This window comes from Chelonoidis abingdonii, chromosome 19, assembly GCF_003597395.2.
Source record: "Chelonoidis abingdonii isolate Lonesome George chromosome 19, CheloAbing_2.0, whole genome shotgun sequence".
In the NCBI taxonomy this organism is placed as follows: Eukaryota; Metazoa; Chordata; order Testudines; family Testudinidae; genus Chelonoidis; species Chelonoidis abingdonii.
The window spans coordinates 2114256-2134979 of NC_133787.1; the positions used below are offsets into that span (position 1 = coordinate 2114256).

At 46.9% G+C, this 20724-nt stretch overlaps 1 protein-coding gene across 1 annotated transcript in view; it reads left to right on the forward strand.

Annotated features, from left to right (window-relative positions):
• HYDIN (HYDIN axonemal central pair apparatus protein) overlaps nucleotides 1–20724 on the forward strand; it is a 401019-nt gene that overhangs the window by 7365 nt on the left and 372930 nt on the right. The window contains exons 2-4 of the mRNA XM_032795387.2: nucleotides 9898–10040; nucleotides 11488–11613; nucleotides 15454–15573. Coding sequence (XP_032651278.1) covers nucleotides 9921–10040; nucleotides 11488–11613; nucleotides 15454–15573 — 366 coding nt within the window. The 5' untranslated portion in view covers nucleotides 9898–9920. The remainder of the gene's footprint in view (nucleotides 1–9897; nucleotides 10041–11487; nucleotides 11614–15453; nucleotides 15574–20724) is intronic.

Here is a 20724-nt window from a genome sequence, read left to right on the forward strand (position 1 = left end):
CTTGGTGACATAAAGCATAGCAGCAGAGGCCAAGGCACCAGCTCACCCAAGGAAGAATTAATTCCACATAACTCTGCGTGTCATGTTTGTTCAGTGATAGATGGATCTAACAGGGAATTTAAATTAAAAAAAAAAACCCTAAAACATTAATTAGTGCAACAACTCACTTAAAGACTATAACAGCTACTATGAAAGTTAAAGACCCAACACTTGCCCTATCCTCAAATTATTTTTCTTAGCATATGCGCAGCGTGCCTCAGGGGGCATGTGACCAGGATTCAAAACAGAATTTGGTCCACTGGTTGGATCATTAGCTCCCTGGCTAGGACCAGGCACTGACGGGGAGTGCAATGTGAACGCTGATCCATGCCCCCCATCCTCAAATTAAAAAACTCCCAAAGCATACAGCTACTTGAAAACAAATCAGTGCTCTTACATGAAGATGGTAAACATAAGAAAATCCTTGTTCCTTTGCTGGGTAACCCACCACAGTAAAAGTAAAGCCAGGTGGGTGGGCTTGTTTGCAGTTGTCCTGTGTATATCTTTGCCATTTGTTCTGTTCTTGGGATCCACTAGGGTCCTGAAACATACAAGCTGCTCAGAAGAACAGAGTAGGTGAGCAGAGTGGAGGGATTGTGCAATGGGAACACTTGTCTTTTACAGGAGTCTCAGCAAACCAAAAGGAAGGCAGTAGGTCAAACAGGCAGATTTACACTCCGTGCAGTTCAGCTGTCTATTTTAGGTGCTTGTCGGGCCGCCAGCTGTGCAATATCTGAGCACCTCTCATAACACCCCTATGAATCTGGCAATGAGTCAGCAGTATTTTAGTAGTTAGTTAGTTAGTTTAGTTAGTAGTAGTTAGCAGTGCATTAGTAGGAGCATTGCCAGCAGATCGAGGGAAGTGATTATTCCCCTCTATTCAGCACAGAGAGAGCCTGGTCCAGAAAAGTACCTCTGAGGGTCATTCAGAGAGGTTGTAGTAGATATCAGGGGAGGTGACCAGAAACAGTCCTTAAGGGCATCAATAGACAAGGAACAAGGGAAGCTGAAGATGTCTTTTTTCAGAGTTAATCTGCTGTTATGGGTATCTCTGGAGCCCTGCGTTGCAGTGGATCTGCAACCATAATGCTGCATCTTGGCTGAGTCAGCAGCAGCAGGACTGAAACTGACCTGTGAGTCTTAAAGCATCAGCCTCTACTGACTGAACTAAAAGACTCAGCTGTTAGCTAAGACTGTAGCAGGCTCATCAACCTCTATATGTAGCCCAGCCACCACTAGACGGGGATGGAGCAGCACACTAGGTGCATGTCAGTTACACACAAGAAGTTCCCTGCAGAGGGAAGAGAAGGTGCCCTGCAGCGGTTGGTGTTGTCAGTGCCTCTTTTAAAATTCCACCTGCTGTGTTCCATGTTCTGAGTCAGGTCACTGATGGTCATTGGAAGGTAACGGCTTTCAGTCACAGCTGACCAGAGATGGAGTAGAGCCAGCTGTACAGGTGAAAGGCACCTAGCTCTGGGCCATCTAGCAGGCAGTAGTTCAGAAATTTGAGTTCACTCAGGCAGCAGTGCCTCCCAAAAAGTAAATCCAGCCTTTATGAAGGCAGGAGAAGGAGATTGAGTTGCTCTTCCCAAGGTATTGAATGACGAAGCAAAAGGAGAATAAGGCACTGTCTGCTCTCCAGCCATAATTGAGCCAGGCAATTCGGTTACCACATGGTGAACAGTTGTGTCACAGGCAGGACTGAACTGTGGGTCAGTATTACGGGTAAAATCTTGGACACTCCAGGGTTTTTACCAGTTATGGAATTGGACTGTAGCTTTGAACTGTTGTAGCTGGATCTTGTGACTTGGTGGTAGCTGTTGGAGTAGATGGGGCCTTTAAGAGCAGGCTGTAGACGAGCCCTACCTGGTGACCAGTGTGAAATGCCTTCTTCCTCCCCAAGCAGAGGGGGATGACATACAACAGGCCACAAGAGGGAGGAGCTCCATGGCCATGGGAAGTTGGGTGTCCCCATTCTATGGCAGGAGAAGTGTCTGGAGCTGGGGGTTGGCAAAGTACAAGAAATATAAACTTGGGAATTACAGGAAAAAGTGGAGCAGGTTACAGTTAAAGATTGGAACAAATAATCCAGGTATCATTGAAATACCATTATAAACTCTCACTATAGAGATGTCAGGGGTGATTCTTTTATGTTTGTATTTTCAGCCTGGGCCATTAGGCCCCTTCTAGAATGACTATGAGCCTGTAAGGCATAGTGTTATGGTTTATAAATCCTTGAGCTGCTGTACCCAAGTATCCTCATACAGTCAATGTGTGGGGATGCCCTAAAAATGTCGTCATCCATTTTTTGACTGTTAGATTGGCCTTTCTGTCTATCAGAGTTCTTATATTGTGCTTGACGCTGCAGAGCTGAATTGAACAGTGGACTAGGCCAGTTTCTTTATTCTTGATTAAAATATGCACGCAACCCAGCAAGGTGCTGCCTGTGCACTATATTTGCAGATCCCACTGAAATCAAAACATGCTCAGTATCTCAGTGGGTTGGGCCGTGTATTCTTAACTAAGACTAAATGGTGGCTTTGCCCTTGTTGTATTGCCCATGGAGCAGACCAGAAGGAAGACTGGGTTTCCAGAGTCCTGGGTTTTCCCTTTGTCCAAGGGGGAAGTAACCTATGCCAGACCCCATGGAGCACTGCTGCAGGTACACGGGCTGGGGGTTGGAACCATGTCTCCTCTCTTGTTCCCCTCCTTACCCCACCCCACCCCACCCCACCAATGTGTGTAGAGGACTAATGTACCAGCTCTGCACAGGCTATGTCCCTCCACATGCTGCTACCTCCTGTATGGAGTGTCAGAGGATGCCTTGCACCCCCTTACTTCTTTGTGCAGTGCCGTAGTTTGACCATTTATTAGCAAGTGGTCTTACATCTCAAGGGCCGGATCCTGGCAGGACCGGCGTCAGGGTTTCTCGCGCCCTAGACGCACAGCCATTTCGCTGCCCCCCGCGCTGATCCCGCGGCTCCGGTGGAGCTGCCGCAGGCATTCCTGCGGAGGGTCCATTGCTCCGTGGCTCCAGTGGAGCTGCCGCAGGCATGCCTGCGGGAGGTCCACTGGAGCCGCAGGAGCAGCCGACCCTCCGCAGGCATGACTGTGGCAGCTCCACTGGAGCCACCTGCCACCCCCGGCAAAATGCCGCCCCCTCAATAATCCTGGCGCCTAGGTGATTGCCTAGGCTGCCTAAATAGTAGAACCGGCCCTGGATCCTGGGAGCCTTCTGAAAGCAGCTCTCAGCTTCATGTCAACAAACAGTGACTGGTGGGGGGACAGGGTTCAGACATGCAAAGTGAGAACCTGATCCAGTGAAAAGCTAGGAACTGAGGGCTATCGGCATCTCGCAGGACTGGGGCCGTGGGACTTTATCCAGCCTCTTTACAGTCCTTGCTTTAGACCAGTGATACTCAGACCTCAGTGGTTCAGGAGCCAAATTAGCAATCAGCGTTACCCAAAAGAGCCACAGTTTTGTGAATTCATTGTTTCATTGACTGTTTTTATTATATACATAATTGTCACAGCAAAAAGACTGGCCAAGTATTCTACAGTTGGTTAATAACATAGTAAAACATCCTGATTGGCTAATAACTTAGACTGGTTAATAATCAAATCACAGTGTTTTAATATTGTGCTGCAAAGAGCTGCAGGAGACACATTAAAGAGCCACTTGCCACTCCCAAGTCTCAGTCTGGAAGTCGCCCTGCTTTAGACTGCTATGTAATGTTTATTCTCTCCCCTCCCAGCTTAAAAAGGTGAGTAGGGGGGTGCTGGAGAGGAAGGTAAATGTATCGCCTCCCTAAGTGCTTATGCAGTTTACTAACATATGGCATGAAGGAGCAGAATAACCAGACAATCACACTAGCTCCTAAAACCGCATTCCTAAGTCTTACTCTTAGGTGCATCTAACGTTAAAACTTTTAAGTAGACAAATTTCTTTCAACTTCAGTGTTATTTTGCTTGATAGTCAGCTATCCGGCCACACTGCTGATCTGAGCGCCTGCCACATGACCATCCCACTCAGCACGTTTCATCCCTAGGTCACGTAAGTGGCTAGCCCATCATTATTGTTATTCTGCAGATGGGGAACTGAGGCACAGAAAGGGTAGATGACTTGCCCAACTTACTGTTGCAAATCAGTGGCAGAGCTGAGACTAGGAGTTAATGAATGGGATTATATGACAGGATTGCCTGCAATAGCAGGGGACCGGATCAATGGCCCAGGCCTATGTTCCTAATTCAGACCTTCTGACTGGCAGTCCTAGTCCCTGACTGCTGGACTCTGCTGTAAATCACAGTGTGTTTGAATAATAGAGCTGAAAATCTTTTTATTTGATATTCTGCTTCTGTATGTTTAATGACAATTGATACAGATCAGTGAAGTTTAGATGGGCTAAGTGGGAAAGGGGTCTAGTTCTTGACTAGAATGAACTCAAATGACGACCCTTGAAGTAGATCTGGAGTGGCACATGTCATTGTTCACAGGACTGGGATACAGCATCTCCTTGTGGATTTTCCCTTGAGGATTGCTGTGAGTGGTACTTTGCCATCAGGAATGATGTGACTGTATTTATTTAATCTCTTCAATTAAAATAATCTTTACATAACCTGTTCTTTTACCTTTTCTAAACATCTCAGATTTCCTCTGACACACTGCAGCTTATACATTTATGGTGTTGTAACGTGGCATATTCTGGTACATTCCCAAGGGGGGCAGAGCTCCTCTTCATTAAGGCTTTGCGTAGACTTAACATGCTACAAAGGCACAGCTGCCCCTGCGCTGCTGTTGCGCTTCTATGTAGACCAGTGGTTCTCAAACTTTTGTACTCGTGACCCCTTTCACGTAGCCTCTGAGTGTGACACCCTTATAAATTAAAAACACTTTTTAATATATTTAACACCATTATAAATGCTGGAGGCAAAACGGGGTTTGGGGTGGAGGGTGATAGCTTGTGACCCCCCATGTAATAAGCTCATGACCTGCTGAGAAGTCCTGATCCCCAGTTTGAGAATTCCTGGTGTAGACAGTTACTACAGTGTGGGGATAGGATCTCCTGTTGGTGTAGGTGATCCACTTCCCCAAGAGGTGGTAGCTAAATTGACAGAAGAATTCTTCCATTGACCTAGCACTGTCTACACCTGGGTTAGGTTGGCTTACCTACGTCTCTGAGAAATGTAGCTATGCTGATATCCGTTGTCCGTGCAGACCAGTTCGCATTGCTGTATTCTTTGGCAGAGAGGGGTAATTGTTATTCCATAGGTTGCTGTTGGAATGATGCTATTCTTTTTAAAGCCAACTGTATATGGGACAGATCCTGCTAGATGCTGAGTGCCTTTAAGTCCAGCTGTGGTCAAGGGAAGTTGATGGTCCTCAATACCTTATAGGATCCAGCCCCTGAGGCTTTTTGAAATTGTATTGTCCTCTTTGCAGTTCTCTTTTCTAGCATGTCTTCTGTGTAATATACTTGCAACTCACACCAATTGACTTCAGAGCTAGGATTGCCAACTTTCTAATTGCAGAAAACCAAACACCTTTGCCTCGCCCCTGCCTCGAGGCCCCACCCTTGTCCCACCCCTTCTCTGAGGTCCTGCCCCTACTCACTTCATTCCCCCCTCCCTCCTTTTCTTGCTCTCCCCGCTCATTTGCTCATTGGCTGAAGTTCCTGGTTGCTGCACAGAGCCGGTCACAGAGCCTGCCTGCCTGCCCCACTGCGGCCAACCGGACTTTTAGCAGTTATGCTAACCGGAGCCGCCGGGGTCCCTTTTCAACTGGGTGTTCCTGTCGAAAACCAGACACCTGTCATCCTTAGCCAGAGCCTGGGTCAACTGACTTGGGCTCATGCTGGAATCCAGGCTCTGAAACCCCTCAAGGGGGAGGGTCTTAGAGCCCAGGATCCAGCCCCAGCCTGAGCATCTACACTTTTGTTTTCAGCCCTGCAGCCTGAGCCCCATGGGTCTGAGTCAATTGAGCTGGGCTCTGAGACTTGGTGCCACAGGTTTTTCTTTGTACTTTAGACAGACAGACCCCAAGTGACATTTTACCCTTCCCCCAAAACAATGTATGTGTTAATGTTAACTTGGCTGAACAGACAAGTCCCTGGGAAACTTCCTGATATTGAATGGGAATCCCCATGTAAATGCAATGGTGTGGCTGAGATTTTACATGCACATTAGCCAGGCAATTCACAGCTGGATTTCCCCCACTAGAAGCAGTGAGTGCAGGACAGGGTAGTGCACTTAGAACCACAGGGTTAGACGGGACCCAAGGGTATTCTAGTCTACCCCCCTGCCAAGATGCAGGATTTGTTGTGTCTAAACCATCCAAGATAGATGGCTCCAGCCTTCTTTGAAAACCTCCAGTGAAGGAGCTCCCACAACCTGCCTAGGTGTCTGTTCTATTGGCCTACTGCTCTTACGGATACAAAGTTCTTCCTGAGATTTAATCTAAAACTGCTGTGCTGTAGATTGAACTCATCACCTTTTGTCCTGCTCTCTGTGGCAAGAGAGAACAACTTTTCTCCATCTTTTTTACGGGAGCCTTTCAAGTGTTTGAAGACCATTGTCATGTCCCACCCCCCGCCCATCTCCTCTTTTCCAAACTATACTTGCCCTGTTCCTTCAGCCTTTGCTCATATGATTTACATTCCAGCCATTCGAGCATCTTTGTCGCTCACCTCTGGATCCTTTCCAGTTTCTCCGCATCCTTTCTATGCATTGGTGACCAAAACTGGACACACTACTCCAGCTGAGGCCTAACCAGCACCAAGTAGAGCAGTACTATCACTCCCATGCTATGCCTCTGTTAATGCAACCAAAATTGCAATTGCTTTTTTTGCCACAGCATCACATTGCTGACTCATGCTGAGGTTGTGATCCACCACAACTCCCAGATCTTTCTCAGCAGTGCTGCTGCCAAGCCAGTTATCCCCCATTCTGTATTCGTGCATTTGGTTTTTCTTCCCTCAGTGTAGCACCTTACGTTTGTCTTTGTTGAATTTCATTTTGTTGTCTTTAGCCCAGTTCTCCAATATATCAAGATCCCTCTGAATTTTAGCTTTAGCCTCCAAAGTGTTGGCAGCACTTTGTGTCATCTGCACATTTGATCAGTATGCTTTTTATTCCTACATCCTGGTCATTAATACAGATGTTAAACAACACCAGACCTTAGATAACCCATTCCAGTACTTCACCACCCTCCTAGTGAAAGAGTGTTTCCTAATATCCAACCTAGACCTCTCCCACTGCAATCTGAGACCATTGCTTCTTGTTCTGTCATCTGCCACCATTGAGAACAGCTGAGCTCCATCCTCTTTGGAACCCTCCTTCAGGTAGTTGAAGGCTGCTATCAAATCCCCCCTCATTCTTCTCTTCTGCAGACTCAGTAAGTCCAGTTTCCTCAGCCTCTCCTCATAAGTCATGTGCCTCAGCCCCCTAATCATTTTCATTGCCCTCCGCTGGACTCTCTCCAACTTGTCCAAATCCCTTCTGTAGTGGAGGGACCAAAACTGGACTCAGTACTCCAGGTGTGGCCTCACCAGTGTCGAATAGAGGGGAATAATCACTTCCCTCAATCTGCTGGCAATGCTCCTACTAATACAGCCCAATATGCCATTGGCCTTCTTGGCAACAAGGGCACACTGCTGACTCATAATCAGCTTCTCGTCTACTGTAATCCCCAGGTCCTTTTCTGCAGAATTGCTGCCTAGCCAGTCGGTCCCTAGTCTGTAGCAGTGCATGGGATTCTTCCTTCCTAAGTGCAGAACTCTGCACTTGTCCTTGTTGAACCTCATCAGATTTCTTTTGGCCGAATCTTCCAATTTGTCTGGGTCACGCTCCAGCCTATCTACCTCTCTCCCCTTAGTGTCATCTGCAAATTTCCTGAGGGTGCAATTAATCCCATCATCCAGATTATTTATAAAGATGTTGAACAAAACCGGCCCTAGGACCGATCCCTGGGGCACTCTGCTTGATACCAGCTGCCAACTAGAGATCAAGCTGTTGATTACTACCCATTGAGCCTGACAATCTAGCCAGCTTTCTACCCACCTTATAGTCCATTCATCTAATCCATACTTTTTTAACTTGCTGGCAAGAATATTGTGTGACACTGTATCAAAAGCTTTGCTAAAGTCAAGGTAGATCAGAGATTATCAGAGTTGGAAGGGACCTCAGGAGGTCATCTAGTCAACACAAAGCAGGACCAATCCCCAGACAGATTTTTGCCCCACCTCCCTAAATGGCCCCCTCAAGGATTGAATTCATAACCGTGCGTTTAACAGGCCAGTGCTCAAACCACTGAGCTATCCCTCCCTCCACCGATAGCATATCCATCGTTTTCCCCATAGCCACAGAGCCAGTTATGACATCATAGAAAGCAATCAGGTTGGTCAGGCATGACTTGCCCTTGGTGAATCCATGTCAACTGTTCCTGATCACCTTCCTCTCCTCCAAGTGCTTCACAGTGGATTCCTTGAGTACCTGCTCCATGATTTTGCCAAGGACTGAAGTGAGACTGACCGATCTGTAGTTCCCCAGGTTCTCTTTCTTCCCTTTTTTAAATATGTTTTTTTAAATATGCTAACCCTTCACCCTCCTCTCAGTTAAAAACACTAACAACTTCCTGAAATGATAAAAAATAGAATATTTGTTATAGGCCCCACCTCCTCAGCAGCCAGGTGAGAGCGACATGAGTGTTTTAAACAGCATTAATGTGTCAAGGAAATGATGTGAGGGTTTCCTTCCAGACATGGCAGAGCTGGGTGCATGCCAGCTCCCACTGTATTTTTTTAAAAATGTATTATTTAGGTGAACTCAAATAGCTTTTCCTTATTCTCCCCTTCTCCTTAGGATCTCACTGATACCATTGGGCAGTTTGGCTCTGAGCATATTCCCTCTAGTTTCACTGCTCTCAGTCCATGCTTTGTAAAGTGGGTGATTATTCAGGAGAGAAATATCCATCCAGAAGAGCTGCTGCCATCGTACCCCATCAGCCCTGGATTGCTAGGGCCAAAATCTTCTGTCCCTGCTCTTCATGTCGGACTCAAAGAGCAAAACCGCTGGGCCTGTGTGGTGCAAAGTTTGGCCATAGTGTCAGTGTGTTTGTATCTCTCGCATGCTCTCCTCCACAGAGGCTGGATCTGAGATAGTATTGAAGGGGTTTCCTGGGACAGGATGAGGGTTTGGTCAATGAATCCCTGGCTCTCTAGATCCACTCGCTGCGAAGAATGAGGTTCACAGTGGAGGCTGCTGTCACCCTTTAGTGTCTTAATTGGTGCTCACAGCTTGGGATTACGCTCAGTCCCACCCCAGTGCTGCAGTCCTTACTCGATCAAAACTCCCAAAGAAAATACACCAGTGACTATGGAAATACTCCGCTCCCACAAGCCCCTCATTCTGATTCCCTTAAAGATACACAAACACTAACCCATGTTAGTGACAGGGCAGACGGCATTTATGGTGGAGAAGGGAGTGAGATCAAGGAGGCTGTGTGCATGGCTCACCTCTAACATATGTTTTATGCTGGTGTAACTCCATTGACTTGAGAGGTGTTATTCTGGCTTGTTCCAGTGTGAGAGGAGAATCTAGTAGTAGAAGTTTAAAAAGTAAAGCCCTGTAAACTAGAACTCTCCCATGGGTCTCTCAGGGTATCTCAGGTTTCAGTTTCTGCAGCGTTGCACCTTGTATCATCATTTGCTCTTGAGCAAAGTGACTGTAAAATGCCCAGTCAGTGGAGTCTACACTCTGTCCCATCCAGGAGGTGAAAATTGGGCCCAGTACCTGTTGTTGCTGAGGACTTTTAATTCCAAGAATTTTTTTGGCTTTTAAAAATCACACTTTTGCTTATTCCAGATGAGCTAAGAAATTATGTGAGGATGCCGTCCGGCAAGGCTCTTCACTCCTTGGGGCCCTCCAAGATGCCTGAAGGATTCCAGAGCAAAGTTGTGGCCCCCCGTAATCCAAAGCTTGTCAGAGAGGAAGAAATGGTGGTTACTGTAAGTACCTAACACATGGCTAGAATATCTGATCAACATCAGTGGTGGAGAGGGACCTCATAATGCCAGTTCCCGCCCCCCACCTTTCCCACATAGAGGTGGAGAAGGTAACTCCCCCTTTTGTTTTGTCTTCTGACTTCAAGAAGCCCCTTCTATGGGATCCAGGATCAATGGATGAGGAAGGGGTGGGTAAGAGGAAAGGTGTGGGAGGAGTCTCATCATCCCTCACCACAGACCTTGCAGTAAAGGAGAACCCCAGCAAAACAAGCATCTCCTCAGAGTTTAAACCGGAAGCATGTCCTTAACTAGTGGAGTGATTGGTGTAGCAGGAACTTGCTATGCAAGCCATAGCTTATGAGACTATTCCTGTTAGGCTCAACTCATCCTGCCCTGCTGTAAGATCCAGTAGCCCTGGGGAATTTGCCTGGTGTAGGGGCTTCTCCAGTTGGCACCAAGACATGATAATGGCCTACACCTACCCCTGCACTAGTTCTTGGGGAATGTCAAGAATGATCTGGGAGAGAAGGGAGCCTGGCCCGAGTGCCACTGCACTCCAGCCATTCCTGGCTGATGTAGTAGCCCTTATGTGCCTTTGGCAGCTGGGCATAAGTTTGGGTAGTTTTCAGGCTGCTGTAATCTGTGCCTGGGGTTGAACCAAGTCCAGAATAGAGGAACACAGAAATGACATCATGCTTGCCCTCTCATGAACCCTGTGCCAACCTCAGTTCCAGTGCAGGGATCCACTGGGCCACTGACTTCATGTCACGTGAAGTGAGGACTAATCATGTTATAAAGGGCTTGTAGGGTCAGGGGTCAAACCCTGCCCCTTTTACCCACATGTTTAGTGAATTGGGTTTGCTGTTTGAGACAAGGTGAGCAGGATTCAGCCCAATGCTAGCTCATACCATGGAAACAGCTCTTCAGAGCTCCATCAGGAAGGCTGTAAGGACAAAGCCAGATCAGACAACTGCTGATTAAAATTAGATGATCTAAACTTGGGCCATTCCTCTTTCCTTGAACCTTGTCACTCCATTTCTTTGATGCTTTGCCCTGACAATTCACTCAGAGAAGTTGTCCCTACGTGGGTCTTTGTGTGAGCATGTGTAAAATTGTAGCCATGGGATTTTACGGACTTTTTTCCTTTCAAGTCACGTGCCTGAGCCAGGAAAGTTAAAGGAACACTCCCGCACCCCCAGGAAATCAAATTCCTCAGCCAGATGTCATTTCAAATCATGGCTGACAGAGAGACAAATAGGACGGAATCTCTTGGGTAGTGCATGTATATTCCGCTCAGTATAATTAATTTACCAGTTTTAAATAATTCAGCAGGGAACTTAGTGGAGTTCCAGGACTGCCCTAACAGCTGAGAACATAAATTATTTATCAGCGGCACTGTAACAAGAAAAGCCATTTATATAGTTCTGGCTCCTGTTGTTTTGAATTGCAGCTGACTCCATCTGCCTTCCTAAAGGAGATGTCTCTTACTACGGAGCAGAAGCTGGCTAGTACTCATGAGATGCGGCCACCTCGGATTATTGAGCTTTTAGACATGAGTGAAACCTCCCATCAAAAGGTAGCACTTTCCTGCCCTTCCTTCTAGCTCCCTTTTTCTTTCAATTTTATGTGATGTTTACTGTGATGCAGTACATGGGATTCAACTTGTTTAAATCCTGCACACACTGGGCCTGACTGTCCTCTCAAACCACTGATTTCAGTGGAGCTACTCCTAGTTTATACTGGTGTAAGTCAGAGGGGTCTCAGGCTCCATGTCTTTTGCGGTCAAAGGGCCAGATTCTGATCTTGTTTCCACCAGTATGAATGCAGAGAATCTCAGTTGAAATGAATGGAGTTTGTCTGGATTTTCATTTCTTCTTCTTTGAGTGATGGTCTCTATATGTATTCCAGTCATGGGTGCACATGTGTGCCATGCGCCAGAGCTGGAAGGTTTTCATAGCAGTGACTGTTGACCTGCATGTGCATCATGCATTTCCTCATGCTCTCTACCACTGGAACTGGCGGTGCAGTGTCCGTCACCGGTAGTGAGTGCGCCTCCCAGCACTTCCCATGCTTCGGACCTGGGAGTTCTGGACAGGCCGAGGCACAAGAGCAGAAAACGCTCTCATCGGCATAGCTGCAAGTCCCCATCACGGGCAGCGTTTCCTCCCTGACCCGTGCCAGGTCAGGTGACATGTTGCGCACTGACACTGTTGCACTTACACCCCGGCTTTCCCATCTTGAGGATGAGAGTAAGAAGAAAAAAGATCCAGCGGCCCTGTCAATGGCCCCAGTACCCACTGGCTCTGTGCCTTCTCCTGCATTTGCACAGCCTATCCCACTGCTATTTCCGAGACCTTCAGTGCAGCTGACTCCATGGACCCCACCACAGTCTTCAGCAGCCTTCAGAGACACTCCTCGGACCCCTGGTGGTCTGGAGCCCTTTCTCTCCATGGAGGAACTGGAGCTTCCCATACCCATCTTCGCCACTGCTTTCCAGCCCAACACTGTGGAGACAAGCTGGTCCTGCTCCAGCTGGAGAGGGCCATGCCCACACTACACCATGGTCCATCCGCACTGCTGGCTCCCCGCTGCCGAAGGCATCTTTAGACTCCGACTGGCTTTTCTGAACCAGAGGTGACATTTTCTCTGATATCCAGGCACAGCTCTGACTCTTGCTCCCAACTGCCTCCACTACTTGTCTGCGGTGTTATAGTTTCATATTGCCAACTATCAGGCTCTGCTGGTGAAATACGATTTTAACAGCTACGCTTGCAGAGTTCAAGGACAATCTACCCCAATTGCAGGCGCTGGTGGATGAAGGGCACCTTTGTAGATGAAGTCAGCCTCCAAAAGATGGTCAATGCAGCTGACACATCTTCGCGCACGCTTGCCAAAGGCATCCTCATGCACCACGAGTCCTGGGTACAGTCCTCTGGTTTCCCTGGAGAGGTACAAATGACCACAGAGGACCTCCCCTTTTACGAGGACAAGTTGTTCTATGGTAAGACTGACGAGCACCATCACTCATTAAAGGACTTGGGGGCTACGCTGTGCTCCCTGGGGATCTATACTCCAGCCCCGCAGCACAAACAGCAGCTCCAAGAATTCCACCCGTGCCCATATGAACCCTACCCATTGTTCTAGCAACAGCACCAGGAACCCCCACGCCAGCACCACCAGTCCCAGCATCAGCAACCCATGACCTCAGCCACAGCCATTTCCTCGACCCTCACCCACCGGCAACTCAAGGCACGCTTCTGATGTTTCACTTGAGAGCTGTGAACCCTCCCCCTTGCCATCTGTGGCCCCACATGTCGTCTTTGGGGGCCGTCTTGCCCTATTCGCCCACAATTGCAACAAGGTCACCATGGACCATGGGGTCCTGGAAATAATCCACCATGGACACTCCATAAAATTTCTATAATTTCCCTCACCCCACCCCCACCCAGACACCTCCAGGGGACGCTACCCATCAGTGCCTTTTCCAACAAGAGGCTGAAGCTCTTCTTGCAGTGGGCGCCATAGAGACCAAAGGCTTCTACTTCCCTTACTTCCTCATCTCCAAGAAGGATGGAGGTGCTGCCCCATTCTAGACCTGTGCGTACTAAATAGCTTTATTCGAAAGTCCAAATTATGAATGGTGATGGTGGCTTCTATTATCCCCTTCCTCTTCCCCCTACTTGGGCCTGGTTCTCAGCCCTTGACATGAAGAATTGTGTTCAGGTTATGGGGAACCAGATGAACTAAGTTGGATAGGGCCAGACACTATTTGTGTCACCAGGCCTCAGGCCAAGGGGAGGATACTGGGAATTAGGCAGGTCACAGTACATAGGGCTTGGCGAGCATTCCAGGCAGCACTCAGGTAAAGCCCAGTTGTGCAGATAACTTCCTGTGCCTCCCTTTGGGTTTCAGTAGGAAGCTCTGATCAATCATATGTCCCATTGTTTCTCCAATCAGGGCCTAGGGGAGGCCTTCCTGATATAGGTTCAGGTTTCATGCTCTCTCTGTAGGTTGTTTAGTACCAAGCTGCTGGGTAAAATAGGGAGGTGAACCCAGATTGGAGACATTCAGGGTCATGATACCATGGAGGTTGCATAGGGGAATGCCCCTCTGACAGCTTGGATGCATGCTCAGCAGGATAAACATTTAAACTTGGTTTCTTGCTCACTATGTAATACCTATTCCAAGAGGATACATTATTGAAGTATTCTACTGAGCAGAAAATCCCCAGCTGAAACCTGAAACAAATTGGTTGAGAACTATCCTAAATAGCACAGGAAACTTGGAACAAATCCAAACTCCAGGGACCAGAAATAATTGACAGCACACATTGACAATCCTCCCCCACCTGTGGATGAAAACCTGGCCCCACTACAGTCAATGGCAAAACTCCCATTGACTTCAATGGGGCCAGGATTTCATCACGCAAGCCTTCTGTGTCTAGACCAGTGGTTTTCAACCTGTAGTCTTTGGGTCCACAGACCATGTCTAAGATTTCCACAGAGGTCTGCACCTCCATTTGACATTTTTTAGGAGTCCACCAATGGAAAAAGGTTTAAAACTACTGGTTGAGACTCAGATGTCCCTTGAGGGTCTTGGCGCAGGATGCATTCTTATTAGAATATGGAGATGGTACCTGCCTATCGGTGCAAGAACAGCACAGTCAGATTAAAATATTCAGGGCTAATCTAAGAATCTCCTCCTAATATGTCCTGCTTTGCCCCACAACCCCCTGCTCTGTGTGTCCGTGCACGTTCCTGGGCATGCTCAAAGAACAGCGTGAAATAACACAGGCTTGAAAGGACAAAGTTGAGTACTCCTCGCTCTGGTTTAAAACTCACCAGAAAAGATTATGTAACCAAAGTTCTGTCCTCATTCAAATCCTCCAGTGACACCAAGGTAATGTGAAATCATATAGTCTTGTCCTCTGTCATCTTTTGTTGAACTCTGAACAGCTGCTGCATTGCTTCTCTCAGTCGCCTTCCTTACTGACAGTAAAACTCTAGTCTCTTGGGTTAGATCCTCAAAGGCATTAAGTACCTACTCCCATAGGATCCTCCCAGTTTCCCAAAGGCATTTAAGTGCCTCATTCCCATGCCTTACTCCTATGCAAGTTAGGCATTTAAATATCTGAGGGTCTGGACCATGATGTCTTTATATCAGGGTGAATGCATGCTATTAAGTCAATGGGCAACAGTCATCTCTAGAGTATCTTCATTGGGGTCCTCATGTAAATGCATTGATCTCAGTTGCTCCACAGCTCTTTTGGGGAGTGTTCACCGCAAACCTTATATAATTGCTTGTAGAGATGGTCTAGCTTGCATCTTGCTAAAGAGCAATGCAGAATTTGCATTCATGACCCCATTCCTCCCAGCATTTCTGTGTCTACTTACTGAGCGTCTCTTTACATCTTTAGTTCTCTTCGGTTGACCTGGAGCAGAGCTTGTTTCAGCCCTTCCCATCAGAGGTGGTATTTCAGAACTATGCCCCTTGTGAGATCTATGAAGTCCCGCTGATTTTGAGGAACAATGACAAGGTAAGAGCCATCACTTGGATCTTTATCAGTCTATGGTGTTATCTAATTTCTGTAGGTTGTGTGTTGCACTGATCTCTGTGTTATCAGCTCAGTGTTGGAGCACGGCATACAATAAGATGCTTCTGATAGTTATAGTTACAAAGTGACTGTAACCTACCAGCTAAATTTGTGCACTTAAGTGCCTGATGCTTCAATGTGCAGCACACATATTTTTCTGCGTCTTAAAACTCTGATTTGTTGATGCAAATGGATCTTGCTGTCCTGTCCTGGGTACTTAGATGTTTAACTACTGCACTGGAAGACATAAATGCCAGTTGACATTGAAAGGCTTCATGTGGAGGTGTGAGCCTTAACATCAAGCTTTCAGACTGACTAGGTTTAATCTTTCTCATTTGTATGACCTGCTTTGTGACTGTGTTGCCTAAGGGGGAGGGGTAGTATTTGGATTAGGATCCAAATTAGGTTGATTTTGGGTTAAGGGACCAAGGCTGAGTTAGGGCAAGGTTTGCGTTTGATGGTGCCAAAATTTCATGAATTATTCTGAACCAGAATCCAAATGTCACTCTGGTGGAAGGAGGTGCGAGCTCATTGTCTGCACTGGGGTCTGTTCCTCTGACACCAGGGCTGGAACAGGCCTCGGGACTGGGAGAGCAGTGTCTTTCTGGTATTTGGATCTAGAACCCAAGCCAAAGGAGCAGGTTCAGTGTGGGGATAGGCTCCGAACCTCCTTTCCTCCTGAAATCTAAAGGGAGCCCGTTCTTAGGGTTTGGTTTTGACCTGTCCTTGCTGTAGCTTCCCTGCACAGTGAGAAAATGCCATTTATAGAGTGGTGGTAAGAAGCTCCCTGCTTCCTTGATGTAGACCCTTGTCCTTTGATGTGCCAAGTGCCCATTTTTATGTCTTTTTAAAGCTCACCTCTTCCTTTTCAAGGCTAATTTTGTCCTCCTTTTTGGTCCCCTTTGTTGACATGGGCCTTGACAGGAAGTGCAGGACATCTTAGGTTTGTTGTGTGATGAAGTGAAAGACGAGTTTCCTGCTTGCTGATAACACTCACCCATACACTTCTCATTCCATGGATTCTGCTTAGTCTCTGCTTGAACCACGCAGAGGGGCCTTGTCTCAACCCAGGGAAGATGGAAGTCTTGGGAGGGTCCTTGGCTCACTCCTCCTTTGTGTCCCTGCTCATGGAGGTGTCTGTTCCAAAGTAGTTAGCCCAATTAAGAACCATTTTTGGTGATTTCCTTCCTTTGGAGAGCTGTGTTTCTAAGGTTGTGCAGAGCTGGTCTTCAGCCTTGCACATGCTGTGGCCTTCTCTGTTCTGCCATGGCCAGGGAACAACAGCACAAGCCCATGTGGCCAGAAGGTTCAATTTCTGACAGTCATTTCCTCTTTGCATCATTCCCATAAGGGTTTCTCTGCTACTCGCAGCTAGTGTGCAGCATGCCTGACTGATCAGCCATACTCTGACTACACCCTCCACATGTTCCCTGCCTGCCTACCAAGAGCATCCTGACTCTGGTCAAGACCCTTTTTAACCTTGTTCTTTAGATTTCAACATTCTTTTTGGGGTCCCGCCAGACTCTCTGGGGCCAGCAGGTTACCATGCTGCTGTGTGGTGACTCCTAGGGTGTCTCAGCTCATCTTCTCCTGGTCTGCAAATGCTCCGTGTTGACAGGTGTCTTCCATTTTACTCAAGAATGGCCACAGTGGGGCCCCAGCCTTGGCGTCCTCATTCCTGCTTCTTAATGTCAGGATTGTTCACTTGGATTGTGTCTTAAAATAGGGTGATTTCCTTCACGTTTATTCCCTCTCTGTAATTAATATGATCTCTTCACATTGATGTAATCTGTTTACCAGCCTCTGTCTCTACATCACTACTCAACTGGGGATGGATGAGTCAGCCTCAGCTCACATAGGCTCTCCCTCTCCTTTAAATTATTCCTGATTTGTACGAGGCCAAATCACTGCGCCAGCGATGCACCTCACTGAATGACTCTGAAGTCAGCTGACCCTACTGGGTGATGTGGAGCTGCTGGGGGTGGGGAAGTAGGCAGAGGAGCTCCCTTGCCCTGCCCATAGCAGCCCTGTCTCAATCCTGACTCTGTCTGTCAGTCTGTGATGTGACAGAAGTCCATGCCACCCTAGGGCTGCCTCTCCTGCATGGGGAAGGGAGAGTTCCAGGTATTGTGTTATAGAAGAGGCTGGGTTGGTGAGAGTTGCTGGAGGAGATTCTCCCATACCCTGTGATTTCCTTCGGGGAGATCTTCCTCCCAATGGCCTTGTCTCCTCTCCCCACTGACAATCCTGTTTCAGAGCTGTGAGCCATCTTGAGCCATGTGGCCTGTTCACGCCCCCTGGCTGTCACTCACCTGGGGAGGAACCTGTCTGCTTCTGAGTGCCATGCCTTTTCTGAGGGGGGTGGCTCTGTTTTACCTTCAAAGTGCTCATGATGGCCAGCACCTCAGCTCTTTCCACAGTGCCTGCCTTTGCTTGAAATAACTTTGTGATCATTTTGAGATTTCCCTGAAAGGAGTGGGGGGGAGGGGGGACTGAAAATCAGGACTGAAAAGAGAGAAAATGAGGACTTGAAATTTCAGCAGAGAATAAGCTTGCTTGAGGGAGGTGTATGCCAGAAAGGATCCCATGGGAAAAGAAAAGATAGTGAGAAGGAGGGAGAAAGTGAGCTGAATTAGAAAGTGTTCCAGGAGAGACTATTGCACACCCCAGGGTTTTGTTTGACATCTGAACAAGAACAAGAAAGCATGAAAAGTAATCAGAGATCTAGTCCTGTAAGGAAAAGTCATGTTAGTGATAAAGCTTCAGGTACAAGGAGGATGGCAAAGTGTATAGGAGAGAGTGGAAAGGAACAAATCCTTCTCCAGCTCTGTTTGTAAACTGTGACAAATCAGAGGATGAAATGAAGCCTGCCTGAGAGTAATGGCTAACAAGAAGCTCTGCTGTTATGGAGGCAGTAGGAGGTTGTGGAAGGAGTCCTAGGGCCTCCTGGGGCAATTTGATGACAGGAATACTAGATGCTGCGGGAAATGCTGTGTCGACAAGGGAGGCTAAAGGGAACTAATGCTAGAGAGTGACCCAGGAGAGGAGAAAGATGCTGTGAGGAGCTTAGGGCTACATTCATTTTGGTAGTGGAGGAATATTGGAAATATGGCTGAGCCATGACACGTGGATTCCCAAAACAAAAGGGAAGGAGCTTCCTTGTGAGATTGTGTATGATCTACAGTGTAATCCCAATTTTTACTTGGGTTGACCCTGCCTGTATACACTTCTCCAACAAACTCTGCCTCAGTTCCCCTCTTCGACCACTTCTCTGCTGCATTCCCCTACATTTGTCCTTTGGAGGACAGGCATACCATTGCAACAGCACTGCTTCAGGGTGATGTAGATGTAGCTGCAAATGATGTTCATCTTTGCCAAATACCAGCCAGCAGACAAAGAGTTAACTCTTCTTTTTACGTGGAAAAGAACGGCTGCATAAATATTTCTGCAGCTCCCAGCAAAATGAATAAACTTGTACAGTTGCCGCTGGGGAGGTGTATGTTATGGGAGGGAGGGAGAGACTGTGTGTGAACGAGACAGTGTGGAATTGTTGCTGTTCCAAAATGAATCTGTTCTGAAAGCTAGTGAGAGCTCAGTCATTGGATAGTGCTGGTGTAATAGGGACCCTGACACATACTGTAGCATTAACAGTCTTGAAGATTCCACACACATCTTTGTTGAATACCACAAAGATGTTGTTAATAAATCCCCAAAAGATGCCCTTACATTTTAATTTGACTATTTTTGTAAATAGTTTTCATTGTATAAAAGTAACAAGACACTCCAGCGGTTAGTTTAGAATGTTTTATCTCTAGTTTTCAGATCTCTGAACTGACAGCTGCACACAATGCACTTGTGATTATAACTCTCCTCTGCTTTGTGAAAATCAAGTTAAAGGCATCGAGTATTCCGAATGTGGCCTCTCTAATATTTTAAATAGAGAGGTGGAATGATTTAGTCCAGGGGTAGGCAACCTATGGCACGGGTGTCGAAAGCGGCACGCGAGCTGATTTTCAGTGGCACTCACGCTACCTGGGTTCTGGCCACCGGTCCGGGGGGCTCTGAATTTTAATTTAATTTTAAATGAAGCTTCTTAAACATTTAAAAACCTTATTTACTTTACATACAATAATAGTTTAGTTATATATTATAGACTTATAGAAAAAGATCTTCTAAAAACGTTAAAATGCATTGCTGGCACGCGAAACCCTAAAGGAGAATGAATTAATGAAGACTCGGCACAGCACTGCTGAAAGGTTGCCGACCCCTGATTTAGTCCATCTTTATTGCTGCTATTTATACATTGTAAAATTGCTTTCTTTTTCTCTGGCTCTTTCTGAGCAGTGCTTAGAGAGGCTTTCATTGTTTGCTCTACAGAAAATGCTTCTGTACATTCACTTTATTAGATAATAGATTACACAGGACTTTTGGACACAATTTACAGTTAGCCTTTGGAACTCACTTCCTCAAGGTATAATTTGAAGGATTCAGGATCATCTGCATTTACAGTGATGGTGACCATCAGTGACTGGTTACTGGTCTGATCACGTGTGGAAATCCCTATGTTCCTAAGTATGAATTGGATTTTGTGGCATATTTGTGAAGCTCTTCCAGCTTGTCCGTTAACGTTTTTCATTCGAGTTTCTCTCAGTGGTAGATTTCATGCTTTAGGCTTGCTGTGCCAGTACCAGTAAACCCCTGTTTGTTTTCTATTTGCTTCCAGTATCATGAAGGGCAGCTCTCATTGCAAAATGCCATGCAAGGATTCCTGTGTGTTAACAAGATACTTGGGAATCTGGCTGCACTGAGCTTTAACTGCCGTCTGGTTATGAGCTTACCAACCAGCAGAATCTTCTGAAAGAAGTCATGCCAGTTTTTATTAATGAAACTGGAATAGAAGTCAAGGACAGTAACATAGCCTGAGGCAGGAAACACACTAAAATAGCATTCCCCCTAAAGAACAGAATCAACAGATCATAGAACCATAGAATATCAGGGTTGAAAGGGACCTCAGGAGGTCATCTAGTCCAACCCCCTGCTCAAAGCAGGACCAATCCCCAACTAAATCATCCCAGCCAGGGCTTTGTCAAGCCT